Source organism: Saccostrea echinata, unplaced genomic scaffold (assembly GCF_033153115.1).
Source record: "Saccostrea echinata isolate AGI-Se365-2 ecotype Australia unplaced genomic scaffold, CSIRO_AGI_Sech_v1 ptg000001l, whole genome shotgun sequence".
Classification (NCBI taxonomy): domain Eukaryota; kingdom Metazoa; phylum Mollusca; class Bivalvia; order Ostreida; family Ostreidae; genus Saccostrea; species Saccostrea echinata.
The window spans coordinates 52,032,865-52,046,931 of record NW_026889750.1 but is presented as its reverse complement, the minus strand read 5'-3'; the positions used below and the strand labels follow the sequence as shown (position 1 = coordinate 52,046,931).

At 33.4% G+C, this 14,067-nt stretch overlaps 1 protein-coding gene across 1 annotated transcript; it reads left to right on the top strand.

The window, feature by feature from the left end:
• Positions 1 to 1,495: 1,495 nt before the first annotated feature.
• LOC133194451 (serine/threonine-protein phosphatase 6 regulatory ankyrin repeat subunit B-like) lies at positions 1,496 to 11,981 on the top strand. Its single transcript, XM_061330410.1, has 5 exons — positions 1,496 to 1,642; positions 5,270 to 5,565; positions 6,617 to 6,731; positions 6,966 to 7,092; positions 8,742 to 11,981. The coding sequence occupies exons 2-5, from the start codon at positions 5,308 to 5,310 to the stop codon at positions 9,250 to 9,252; spliced, it is 1,011 nt and encodes a 336-aa protein (XP_061186394.1). The 5' UTR covers positions 1,496 to 1,642; positions 5,270 to 5,307; the 3' UTR covers positions 9,253 to 11,981.
• The last annotated feature ends 2,086 nt before the right edge of the window (positions 11,982 to 14,067 follow it).

Here is a 14,067-nt window from a genome sequence, read left to right as displayed (position 1 = left end):
CCCTATACGGCCATGCTTAGCATTAGTATAACTCGTCACGTGCCGTAAGTGCCTCTGTTTTCCAACTTCAGATTTCCTTATCTATGTAGTATTAATTATTCAACCTTCACTTGCCTGTGGTGCGGTTGATTCAGTGCACAAAAGCATGTTCTAAGTACGATCAAATTTTAAGACAGGCTACTGACAAATAAGTTAATATTGCAAGAATTTCTACAATCTCGTTTAAGGCCAGCAATTCGCCGATTCTATTGTCGTTGTGATCATGACCTTTTTTGCAAATACAACCTATCGTTGGGTTATAACAGTGCGACATTTAACTCCGGACACGACATTGTCCAGTTTGTTTGTTTTTTGTTTGTTTGTTTGTTTGTTGTTGTTGTTTTTTTTTTTTTTTTTTTTTTTTTTTTTTTTTTTTTTTTGGCTTTTTGCCTCGTTCATACATGTATGTTGTGAATTGTTTACAAGATATATAAGATTGATCAAAATTCGTCATCAGTAATCTTCACCTTTTTCACATACATCAAGACTGAAATTTACAAACGCATAAAGCATCACTTTATATATAGTATATATTTTAAATTCTTATCAACAATGCAAGGTGAGATGGGTATTTATTAGTGTTATTGTCAAAATATTTATTGTTATCAAATATTTCAAGCTTTAATATATCTTATTTATAAATTTATTTATTCATATGTTTATTTATTTATTTACTAATATTCTTTTTTTTTTGTTTTTTGTTTATTTGTTTGTTTGTTCGTTCATTTACTTTTCTTTTTTTAAGATTTAAGGATGGGGCGTACGACCAATACGTAACCTATGTTTTGTGTTAAATAATTTGGTCATATTATAAACTCTTTCAACATGTGTTCAATGATTTATCATTAGTATTAATGATTAAGACTCCTCTTTATTAATGTTTATAAGGTCTGACGACAAGCTATAGATGCTAGAAACATCTGTTTTGTATCTCCCAGTATTATATAGCAAATAAATCATAATTATCATTATCTTGTGATTTCTAAACTGTTTTCAAAATGTCTAGGTAGACAAAGACACAAAAAATTGTGATATTGGCAGTGGTAGTGATTTCTAATAAGATTATATAGCAAATAACACCCTCTGGTATCTTGCACAAACGCCTGGTAAGGTACCTTAATTTTGGTGAGGAAACTTATTAAAGTAGCAATACTTCAATGACAAGTTCTTCTAAAAAATATATATTATTGAGGAACGTGTCGTCTAATCTTAACTGATTAGATCACTGACCACTTAGTCAGTATCCTCCTCTCCCCAAAACGTGAATTAATTAAGATTGCTAAATAAATTAATCCTTTTATTGCCCAAATGCATGTGACACCTACAAGATGGTTTTGAAAAAAAAATGTTTTCAAATTCAGAGCAAAATACACTTGACAACGTTAGAATTAGCCAGGTGAGCTAATATTTTAATATTCCGGAATACGTTTCACCCTTGGGTTTTAATATTTACATCCGGGGTGCTACAGACAGTGCGAACAGAATTTAGCATATTAATTATCTTCTCCCGTTTTGTTTATTTTTCGTATTTGAAAACGTCTACAAATCTTAACACTGGCAAATCAACGATCTCCAGACGAACATGTGAAAAACCCACGCAGAGGTAAAGTGTATTAACAGATTAAGTAAACATATCCGTAGATAATCGTATGATGGTCCATAACATTTTCTTCAAATGTAAATATGGTTGACATACATCTATCAGGTTACTGTATCCTTCGATATTTTTTATTTATAAATTTAATAATATGTCTTTAGAACAGAGTATTTCTTAAATTCACATATTATATGATGATTATATGCATTTAATATGTCAGCAATGTGCAAAGTTAATGTCAATCATAATACTAAGACTTTATGTTGTCTTATATTAAGCAAGGACATGATTTGATTTATGAACTATATACAGTATAGACAATATCCAAAAATGGGGTAAACGGAAGAAAGAAAATGAGACTAAAAAGACTCCGAAAATAGAGTCCGCGCATGTGCACACACTAAAAAAATTTTGATTTTTCGGCAAAAATCATGGGTCTACAAAATCTGCCCCATACAAAGTTTTGGAAAGTATGGCCATTATGCGAGTACTCCAAAATGCTACATTAAAGACTTCGAAAGAGACTGTATTTGTGAGATTTTAGATTCTATTTGCAAAAAAGAAGACATTTACTTTGAAAGTTTACATTTCAAGTCAGATCAATTACATTTCCAAATATTTTTCCTTTAAAGATTCTTTGCAAATCAGAAAAAGTTCACATTCTCTTGAACTACCATGGGATGAGTAAGAATATTTCCATTGTGATGTAATTGAAGTAAAAAAAATAGTGCAAACTTTTTTTTTCAACAATGCTTGTTGAATGACAAAAATATGTGGCAAGTCATCAGAAAAATAATGTAAATATGAGATGTGAATTTAAATTTTGAGAATTCATGATGTACATGAACTGCAACGCTTCATGTCTGCATATTTATCATGAAGCATTAACATGCTTCATGAAATATGCCGGCCATGAAGTATCCTAGTTCATGTCCTCATGAATTCTCAAAACAATGATACGCCCATGTGCACACACTAAAAAAAATTTTGATTTTTCGGCAAAAATCATGGGTCTACAAAATCTGCCCCATACCAAGTTTTGGGAAGTATGGCCATTATGCGAGTACTCCAAAATGCTACATTAAAGACTTCGAAAGAGACTGTATTTGTGAGATTTTAGATTCTATTTGCAAAAAAGAAGACATTTACTTTGAAAGTTTACGTTTCAAATCAGATCAATTACATTTCCAAATATTTTTCCTTTAAAGATTCTTTGCAAATTAGAAAAAGTTCACGTTCTCTTGAACTACCATGGGATGAGTAAGAATATTTCCATTGTGATGTAATTGAAGTAAAAAAATAGTGCAAACTTTTTTTTTCAACAATGCTTGTTGAGTGACAAAAATTTGTGGCAAGTCATCAGAAAAATAATGTAAATATAAGATAGAATTTAATTTTTGAGAATTCATGATGTATGACGCTTCATGAAATATGCTGGCTTGAAGCATCATAGTAATGTCCTCATGAATTCTCAAAAATTAAATTCAGCTCTTACAATGATACTTTTAAGAAGTAAATATGCATATTGCATAATAAAAAGGAAATAAACAAAATAGAACAATATATATTGTAACTGTTAAAAACGTGACTGAATTTTAAACATAAATTATCATTTTGGTATTTTTATTGTGTACAACATCAGAATCGAAAGCATAAGTTCTCACCATCGTTATTTGCTGATTTTTTTAAATCACACATTAATACATTAAACAAAAATTTAAATAAAGTCACAATGTACTAAATACAGTCATTATGTGACTTTGTATTTGGAGAAAGCAAACGACAATCCATTGTTTGTTTACATTGGCGGCAATGCATGATGGAGCCAAAGACTTCTTTTTCAGCATTCAGGCCGTTTTTGGAGTTCGTCTAGACTGTAGTTGACACACTTTATACTCATGTATCTGAACTCTGTACTAGCTGTAGGAAGTTGAATTCAGAGGGAAAACAAACAATATTGTATTTGCATGTAATTTTCAACTGGAATATAATGTTTGTTTGTAAATTGTATGTAGAGTTATGTTCAATGCTTACAGGGTTAGAAACTCCCTAAAATTACAACTCACAAATAATTGCGAGTACCAAGAAAGTGAACTCGCAATTTTATAAGACTACTCGCAATTTTCATATAAAGTTAAATTTATATAAATTAAATACATGTAACTTAAGGAAAAAGTAACTACTGTACAATACACAAAATACAACTACAGTGTGACTTTTATTTAAATTACTGATTTAAATCAAAAGCATTGTGTTCTGTCATATTATATAATTTTGCTACAGTTTCAATGCAAAAAAAATCAACTCGCAAGTTTTTGCGAGTTACCTAATTTTTAACTCGCAATTTGGGAATTCTAACTCGCGTTTTTTGAGTTGTATATAGTGAATTTTGAACCCAGTGTTTGTGTTTTTCCCCCCTCTATTTGGCTATTTCCAGAGAAGAATGTTTCTTAAAACCAAACGAACAACAGTACAGAACAAACTTTATTGATACACAAGAGACCAAAAAAATGTCTTCTGAAAACTAAAGTGGAAGAGGGAGCCCTTGCTATGAAGGGGAGAAGAATGGCTATATAGTTAATCTTCCTTAGAAGACTGGCTATATATAGTGAGACTTCCTGAAGGAAAATGCTGAGGGAAGACTCACTATATAGCCAGTCTTCTGAGGGAAGACTCACTATATAGCCAGTTTTTGGGGGAAGACTCACTAAATAGCCAGTCTTCTGAGGGAAGACTCACTATATAGCCAGTTTTAATTGGGAAGATTCACTATATAGCCAGTTTTCTGGGGGAAGACTCACTATATAGCCAGTTTTAATTGGGAAGATTCACTATATAGCCAGTTTTCTGGGGGAAGATTCACTATATAGCCAGACTTCTGGGGGAAGACTCACTATATAACCAGTCTTCTGGGAGAAGACTCACTATATAGCCAGTCTTCTGGGGGAAGACTCACTATATAGCCAGTCTTCTGGGGGAAGACTCACTATATAGCCAGTTTTTTGGGGGGGAAGTCTCACTATATAGCCAGTCTTCTGGGGGAAGATTCACTATATAGCCAGTCTTTTGAGGGAAGTCTAACTGTGGGGGAAGTCTCACTATACAACACGTTTACTCATGTTACTTGAGAACATTTTATTGTTTATTCATAAAACAAGCACATGTAATATTTCAGTGTATATACATATCATACATGATATATTTATGATTCTACTAGTCTGGAACAGAGAAAAAAAACATTGAGGATGAAATGCATCATTGTTTAACGCAGAGATTCTTTGCCAATATCATTGCATTGGTCATCTCCACGACACAGCTCTTCAGATTATTTGTCTGAGTAACAGCTCTAAATCAGCTCCAGAAATGTTTACTTTATAATATCAAAAAATTGACAAATAAACATAAACACTGAAGTGCCTATTTTTAACACAGCAAAGAGAAGCACAAATCACTAAGAATAAAAAATACAATCTGAGAACACTGGTAACAGTTAAAGAAATCAAGCCAAGCTTAGCAGTAAGGGCAGAAGAGAGGATAAAGTATGTAGATTAAGATAAAGCATATAAGTATTAGGTTTAAAAACTTCCTTATGAGATTCAAGAATAAAAAGTAAGCAGAATTTTTGTTTTGTAGGATACAGGAAGTTGAACCCATTTTCATGTGTTGGAAAAATGGGCAACTCCAAATCCTCTAAGTCAACCAGGTATTTTGACGATGACATACCAACACTCAAGTCACTTGAAATGCCGCAGAAGGAGCGTGACCTTCACCTCGCGGTTATGGCCAATGACAGGGAAGGGGTCAAACTGTGTATAAGTCATGGAACGGATATAAACTACCCATGGAGTAACCCCCTGATCCCCAGCGTCAAAGACAGCACGACCCCTCTGCTGGCAGCCGTGTCTCTAAATCATGTGGAGATTACAGAGGTCAAATATTTTGTTATTTTATTCATCTATATATAAATAAAATCTGAATATGGCTGTCATATTAATTTTATACTATTAATGTACTTCTCTCACACTTGCTATAAGAATAAATTGGCAATTTATTCAATAATCATGATAAATATGGTTACTTTTTATGTCACCTTACAATATGAAGGGATTTTTCTTTACCAGTTCATCCTTTGGTTATAATCGATACGATGAATCACACTGTCTAAGATGGCCTGTTCTTTCCTTATTAAATCTTATCATCCTGAAATTTCATGGAAATATTTACAACAAAGAGGCACAGCACCTAACAAGCTCAAGATTTCGGGTTCTTAAAGTCTCAGGCCTTACTTCTGGACACTGCAGACAGGACCCATAACACTTAAAATATTAATTCAATTCAATTTATTTATTGATTCACCAAACATGTTGGCATACAACCATGTTACAAACAAAATGGAAAAAAAAAATACAGTGTGTTTTCAGATTACTAAAACATATACTAAAGTACATACATACATGCAAGTGTACAAATCAGTGAAGTCAACTACGTTTACAACTTGAAGTTATACAAAAAAAAGTGACATCAAGTCTAAAATCTAATGTCAATCAGTGTAAGATAAAATACCTTAAAAATTGAATTCCAGTTAGCAATCTGACAACATCTGGCAATGTTTCTAAGCCCTGTCAGATTACTGTGTCAGCTATCCACTGGCTGTGAGTTTATATCCAAATGTTTCTAAGCCCTGTCAGATTACTGTGTCAGCTATCCACTGTGGCTGTGAGTTTATATCCAGATGTTTCATAAAAAATGGCACAAGTATCTGAGAAAACAGAGGAAACAGAGGAAGCTATATATTGTAACATGTAAATAATTTAAAGCGAGAATAAAACTACCATTTAGAAGAAAAATTGGAAAGGTTACATTTATAACAAATGATCAGTGTGAAGCACCCATCACTAAAACTTAACAGTTATGTGCTGTGAGATATTTAATGCCTCTTAATCACTTTACTGTGAATTCTGTTTGATATTTTTTTTTAAGATTCTGATTAAGGCTGGAGCTGATATAAATCTGACAGACAGGAACAGTTGTTCCCCCTTGTATAAGGCAGCATTTCATGGCCGACCTGTCCTCATAGAAATGCTTCTAAAAGCAGGTAGGTCAGGTTTGGAAAGCAAATACATGTACCGATACTTCAATACTAAAAGTATGCTTGTAGGATATTTATACAAAATTTATGTGAAAAAAATTTCTCAAATCTTTTCACCTTGCGAAGAAAAACTTCATACTTCTTTCTTATATCATGTGTATTATTTACATTTTAAACTGTTATATGAGCAGTTTATAATTTTGGGGAGGTAAGTGCAGATAATATTGGTAAATTTTCCAGGAGCAGACATCAATCAGGCAGACAAAGAAGGCCAGACTCCGCTGTATATCTGTGTTCAGAATGCCTTCGTACACTCCAGCTATGCTGCCGTGGAATGTTTGTTATCTGCTGGAGCCTCTATAAATAGGTAAGGATAGATATTGCTTGGATAAACAATGATAGATAATGTTGGGATAGCCAATGATAGAAAATGTTGGGATAGACAATGCTAGGATAGCCAGTGATAGAAATTGCTAGGATAGCCAGTGATAGACAATGCTAGGATAGACAATGATGGACAGTGCTGGGATAGCCAATGATAGACAATGCTAGGATAGCCAGTGATAGAAACTGCTAGGATAGCCAGTGATAGATAATGCTGGGATAGCCAATGATGGACAGTGCTGGTATAGCCAATGATAGATAATGCTGAGATAGTCAATGATAGACAATGCTAGGATAGCCAATGATAGACAATGCTAGGATAGCCAATGATAGATAATGCTGGGATAGCCAATGATAGACATTGCTAGGATAGCCAATGCTAGACAGTGCTGGGATAGCCAATGATAGACAATGCTGGGATAGCCAATGATAGAAAATGTTGGGATGGCCAATGATAGAAGACAGTGCTGGGATAGTCAGTGATAGAAAATGCTGGGATAGACAATGATAGATAATGCTGGAACAAAAATTATGAATTTCACAGTATTAACCCTCCTTGGGCCTGGGGGATGGGGCTATAAACCATCAATTTGAAAATTAATGCAATCTTTAAAAATCTTCTATTTAACTCCTAGACATCAAACAGTCAAAATGTTGGCATGATTGTAATAAGCATTGAGCCCTCTACCAATATCATGAAATTTATAGCCCCGGAGTCACAGGTTTTGGAGTTAGAGTGGGGTTCTATCGATCATAAAGTAAAAATGCATAAATTCTTTACAAATCTTTTTTTTCTCCCCTTGTATATTTAGCAGACAAACTAAGTGCATTGTTATGATTAGTGGTGTTCCAATCATCGATTATAATCGAAAATCAGTCGATTGCTGGCATAATCCAAGCGCTTGATTACAAAATTTTTATTCCGATTAATCGGTTTATTTATTTTATTTTACAAGCATAATAATTTTTAAGCCAAATATTCCTGCCGCGACTTGTCTGTTAACTTATTTGTGTTTCGTAATGGCGCAGACGAACAGACATTGTATTCATACCAGGGTAACAATGCTTATTTCCGGGTATGGCCGTACTTTGGATTCAACAAAATGAACGAAGAACCAGCTAGACTAGATAGAACATTCTATCGTTAAAATGATATTGTCCTAAGGACTATGGCTTTTCTCGAGACACATTTAGATTATTCTAACTACAGCTGGACCACCACAGAAAGTAGTTATTCACCCATTCTTACCATTTAATAAACTAAACTGACAGACTTTGTAAATGTCCGATTATAATTGATAATTAGTTAGTTACAGTAGTCCGATCATCGATTAAGAGAATTCTGACTGATTCCCATCACTAGTTATGATGAGCAAGGGTGCATTGTTATGATGAGCAAGGGTGCCTCTTCAAAAATGTGAAATTCATGGCTCCTGGACCAGTGGTTCCTGTTTTGATATAATATAATATCATATCTATTTACTTGCCTGTTCTCGCAAGTGCAAATATACTCCCATCAGTCGCTATCACACTATAATTTTGCTTGAACACATGTAGCAAACCCATTACATTCTCTCTTTTGATGCTGGGATTGTATTTATACTGTTTAATCATGCTTTATTTGTTTTGTAGATGTGACAACTCCGGTAGGTACCCCATTCATGTTGCTGCTCACTGGAAACTAAAAGATATGATCCGTATTTTACTGAATGTGAACAGTGATGTAAACACGTTAGACAATCATGGTCGCACACCACTTTACGTGTGCGTCAGCTCGCTCAGCACTGGACTGTATAAAGAGGACCTCAAGTATCAGGTACCCTGTATCAAAGTTCTGTACTCAGCAGGCTGTGATATGTTAAATCTTGTGGACTGGCTCAAGTGGAAAGGTCCAGGAATCCCCCTGGAGCTGATGAGGGATGACCCCAATTTCTTAATGTGGTATAAAAAGAACATGAATTCTCCCCATTCGCTGATGAATTTGTGTCGGAAAGTGATACAGCAGAGACTCAGCAGAAAGAGGAAGTTGTGTGATCAGACGCGACGACTTCCTGTTCCTCCAAAAATGAAGGTTTATCTCTCAAGGATCATGTTTTATCTGCCCGCTTATGATCCGGAGTCAGATCCAGAATCTCTGGATTAGATATCGATTCAGTCACGATCATAAAAGCTGGACTACATGTGGTTTGGATAGTGTTCGTATTCTCTACTGTGGACTCGGGGTCCAATGTTTCACCGCATCACGCTGTCTTGTGTTCTCTTTATTGGTTTTATGTTGTTTTTTTTTTTTTATTTTGTTTGTTTGTTTGTTTTTTTTTGTAGTATAATCGCCCCAATTGCCTTTCGTGGGTGATTTTAAATTAAAATTGCACACAAATTCAGCATACTTTGCAGTGCAGATTTTAAAGAAATTTCGTTTTTGACGATTTTTGAAGGGAATGATATTCATTTATCACAGTGAGAATTAGCTCTCTCAGTGGAGGGATAATGAATCTTAAAATAGTGAAGATTAGAAACGTTCCTAAACTTTCCATGAAAATGATTTTTATTAAGTGCATTTAATTAATCAGCAAAATTTTGTGTCCATTTTCTAGTCACTTTTGTTGTAAAGTTGATATTTAGAGGCATTTTCTGTTCCAAGATGGAACTGATACAAGAAGCTAACACCAATTAATTGAAAATGGAAAAATCATTGTAGTTGAAATTTCTTTTTCTATAAGACTTCTCCTCAGCCTTTACATACAATGTTTGGAGGATATATGGGAATCTATTTGTCCTTCTATCCCACTTTACAGTACTGTACAGACTCTATTCTGTAGGAAGACTAAGGTCTAGAAAAAAATGTTTCTGCTCTTTGGGTGAAAAAATAGGTAGGTAGGAGGCAAATTTAAAAAAAAAAAAAAACATCTAGATAACACTGTTGACAAAAGAAATGGTGCCTAAAACTGATAAAGCATTTTTGTAACTTAAATTATAGTAATTTTTATACATCATGTACATTGCACAAAATTGGAAAATTCAGATCTTTACTGAAAAAAAGCATAAAAAAATTTGGGGTCAGCACAAAAAATTAGGGTCAGCACTATAAATTAGGGTCAGTCAGGAAAGCAGAAACATATTTTTTTTTTCTAGGCCTAAGTGCTGATACTTGCCACAAAGGTTGCTTCTGACCAGAGGGTAAGTCTTAACCATAAAACCAAGTTCATTTTGAAAAGAAAGTCATAGTCACACTGTTCAAATTGTTAAATTCTTGTCCTTGCCTTATGTAGTGAATATTCATTTGAAGCTCACGTACATGGATTTGACACAAGGGAGTAACTTGTCTGATACAAAAACAAGGTCATTTGGATAAGGTCAAGGTCAAAGGACTCGGGGATCAATTTTTCCCCCGTGTCAAGGCCATATAAGTTGACAAGTTGATTTTACTGTTTTAGTCATGTTACATAAAAAATGTCAATGCTTAAAAAGATGGAAGATCAAAATTGTAAATTACGAAAGAGTTTGCTAATTGATTTCAAAATAACATTTTACAATGAAGCTGGATAAAGAGAACTAAATGCTACCACCTGGCCTTCACATAAATAAGTGGATGTCAATTAACACCACATTCCTGTTAATGAAACTGTATTGAAATGTGATAATTCTATTGGCATACTAGACAATTTTGAAATAATTTATAAAACTGTTAACAAAATAAGTTCACATTTTGCATATAGAATATCATAAACATTGTCATGTGTGTTTTACTCTTTATTTGTTAGAGTATCTTGGATTATTTAATTGTGTTAACATGGTTAATGTAAATGTTTCTATTAGATGTTCTCCTTAATGACCTTCTGTTATTACTGTTATGTTTGTTTTAGTATCATGGGGCCTGAATGCAATCTGGTACACTGTCTAGGGTATGTTCTTGGGTATCAACTTTGTTGGACATGTTAAGGGTTGTCAAGAAAGCTAGTGGACAATTACTGATGTCTGTTCACAAAATGAGAGAAACAAATAAAATTATTTGATAAGCTGCTGTGTAAAAAGAATTAAAAACAACTGAATATAATTCTTACAGCAAGTTATCTATTGTAGTGTTATTGTTGCACGGTCATGTCTATGTTTCATGATTTCTGCAATGTGACAGCAATATTTTCTGAACTTAAATTATCATAAAATATGTTACTTGACTTGATAACGATCCTTTCTCTTTCATCTAGTAAGAGTAGTGAAGTCCATCTTGGACCACATCAACTGTAGGATATTCCTGGCTTACAATAGTAAAAAATAAATCAACAAACTGATGCATGTTTTTATAAAAGTATGGTGCCTGTCTTGAAGCCATGGACCATAATATGAAGCTTTATTATTAAAAACTTATTTACTTTCATTTTTCAGTGCCTCTTTAAGCTTCAACATCCTGTATTACCATGATTACTGTTTTGTTATTTTAGAAAACATTTCTACTTAACTTTCACAAATTTTAAGAAATTCTTTCACACAATAAGACTTTCTTATGAGGATCCAATTAACTATTAAGGAAGAATTGATGTTCCCTTTCCTTGCCAATCCTGGATCATTGAGAGACATTTTTTTAAAAATTCTAATTATTGAAATTTAAACTTGAACAAAAACACACTGCTGGAAATTTTATCAAAATCTATTTTGGTACTAAATTTGACTTCATGTAAATAATGATTTTTAAAAAATGTGACTGTTCACTAACTTCTTGGACTACCTTTGTACGTGTTCTTGTACATTCCATAAACTATTTATTCCTGTGTTTTTCATTCAAATTTTGTCTTTGTATTGATTGTGATCTTGTCCAAGTTCATGTCTTTTTCTTTAGAAGTTTAAAAATATGAAATTAAAAAAAAGTATATCAAATTATACACTATCTTTAAATTTGATTTAATTTGTTCATATTTTTGTAATGAATATTTTGGAAAAATTTTGCCTCATATGGCATTGCATCCTATTCACTGAAACAAACATTTTACATTCGTTACCCATAGCACCCAGAAATCATAACCATTTTTGACCTGCTTTAAATGACCCCACACAAACTAAGGTTAAAATGTACCCACTATGCAGTATTTAGTAGGCTAATTTAATGTATACATTTGAACATGGTTAGATTTGAGAAAGAAAAAGTTTGGAAAATGTTTAAAAACAGCTGGACTGTTGGTAAAACATTCTTCAAAATGAGGAGTTATAGGTGTAGAGGCTGGTTCCTGATACCTGACCAGTAGAAGGATTCAGGGAGAGAGCCTACAGGTGGGGGGGGGGGGGGGGGGGGGGGTATAGGATGGGGCTTATAAAGCAGGAATCATAGTTAGATAACATGGTCATTGTAGTCAGCCTGTGACGACAGACAGAGAAATTAATTCAGGGGTTAATTATTTTAACTTTTTGTAAGTCATGATTTAACAGCCTAGTGAGTACTATAATAAACTGCAGATTTTTAAAAATGATTTTCACACTTTTTATATAGACGTACAGTCAAACCTTGACATTAAGCAAGCTTTGAATGGGTTAAAGTATCTGTGTCGAATCTGCATTGTAATTTTGAAAATCTTATGAAATATTCTGTGCTAATTGTTCAAAAATATGTACAAAGTTTGTGTTAATTGTTTTAAGAAGCACATTTAGTCCCTACTTGATACAGGTACTGAAATATAAGATTACACGTTTGTCATACCTTCTCAGTAAGGGGGGGGGGGGGTGTCACATAACCAGATGATTCAAATGTCAGTTGTTTGATGTCTGAGGTTATAAATATTGTGGATTATTTTTAGTAAAGAATTTTGTGACATTTGTCATGAGTCTTGAGGACCTTGATTGTGTATGATGTTGACATCATCAAAATTGTTTGTGGTTCATGGCATGTCTTCTCGACATGGACTTGTTGTATGCATTTTATGTGCACAAGAGAAATCTCCAGCAGGAAGCACTGCTCTTTGTCCAGTATAATTACTGAACGTTGAACAGGTTGCTGACTTTGGGATTTTGTTCAATTTTTAGAAGTTTTCTTGGTATGTTGTGAAAGGTTTCTTTACCATATATATATACATGAATATTGTAACATTTATAATAATAATAATTTTTCCTTTTTGTACCTTTCCACTTTCAAAATTTTTTATCTATTGTAAATCAGCTTCTTGTAATTTTGAAGTGCTGTGGTATAATTTAATTAAGTAATATATAAATGTACATACATGTACATGTACTGTATATTTGAATTAATGAAACACAACCAAATTTTGACCCCTGTATACAGCTTTGAATTTTTTCTCTATCTTGTAAGTGGCAGGTCCATTAACAGTTTTATATCTAATGTTTTTTCCCTGTTTACTATGGAATATATATACTTAATTACCAGTCATATATTGTGTTATGCTCACTCACTTTGTGTTTGTTGAGTCTTAGTGCTATTTTCTTCGTTGTTTTATTATTCAGTCTTCTCTGTCTTGAATGTATTTTAATTTGTATATCAGTTGACATTGGTAGTTAATGTCATATTTTGGTATAACTGATTTTTTTGACTACAGATTTTGACTTTAGAATTGATAAACTGTTGTTTATGTAAATTTTGCATTCTTAAATAAAATTGTGTCCCTTTAGATTCTGGTTTTAGTTCATCTTTATACCCCTGCTCTGAAGGAGAGGGAGGTATACTGTTTTATCCTTGTGTGTTTGTCTGTGTATACATCCATCTGTTTGTCTGTCCATAACAAATTTTGTTCGCAGTTTTCTCAGCAACTACTCAGCGCAGATGCTTGAAATTTTAGCTCACTCTTTGTTTAGTAGCCATATGGTGGGATTCATTTTTGTACTAATCTGATGTGAACTTCCTGTTTATCCATGCATTTGTCCATACCAAATTTCCATTGCAGTTATCTCAGCAACTACTCACTGCAGATGTTTGACCTTTTAGCACACTCTTAGTTTTGGCATACCGTACCGTGGTTTC

Coding starts and splice junctions, on each gene's coding strand:
- LOC133194451 (XM_061330410.1), top strand. CDS start 5,308: ATGGGCAACTCCAAATCCTCTAAGTCAACCAGGTATTTTGACGATGAC. Junction 5,566..6,616: donor ATCATGTGGAGATTACAGAG/GTCAAATATTTT, acceptor TTTTTTTTTAAG/ATTCTGATTAAGGCTGGAGC. Junction 7,093..8,741: donor GCTGGAGCCTCTATAAATAG/GTAAGGATAGAT, acceptor TTTGTTTTGTAG/ATGTGACAACTCCGGTAGGT.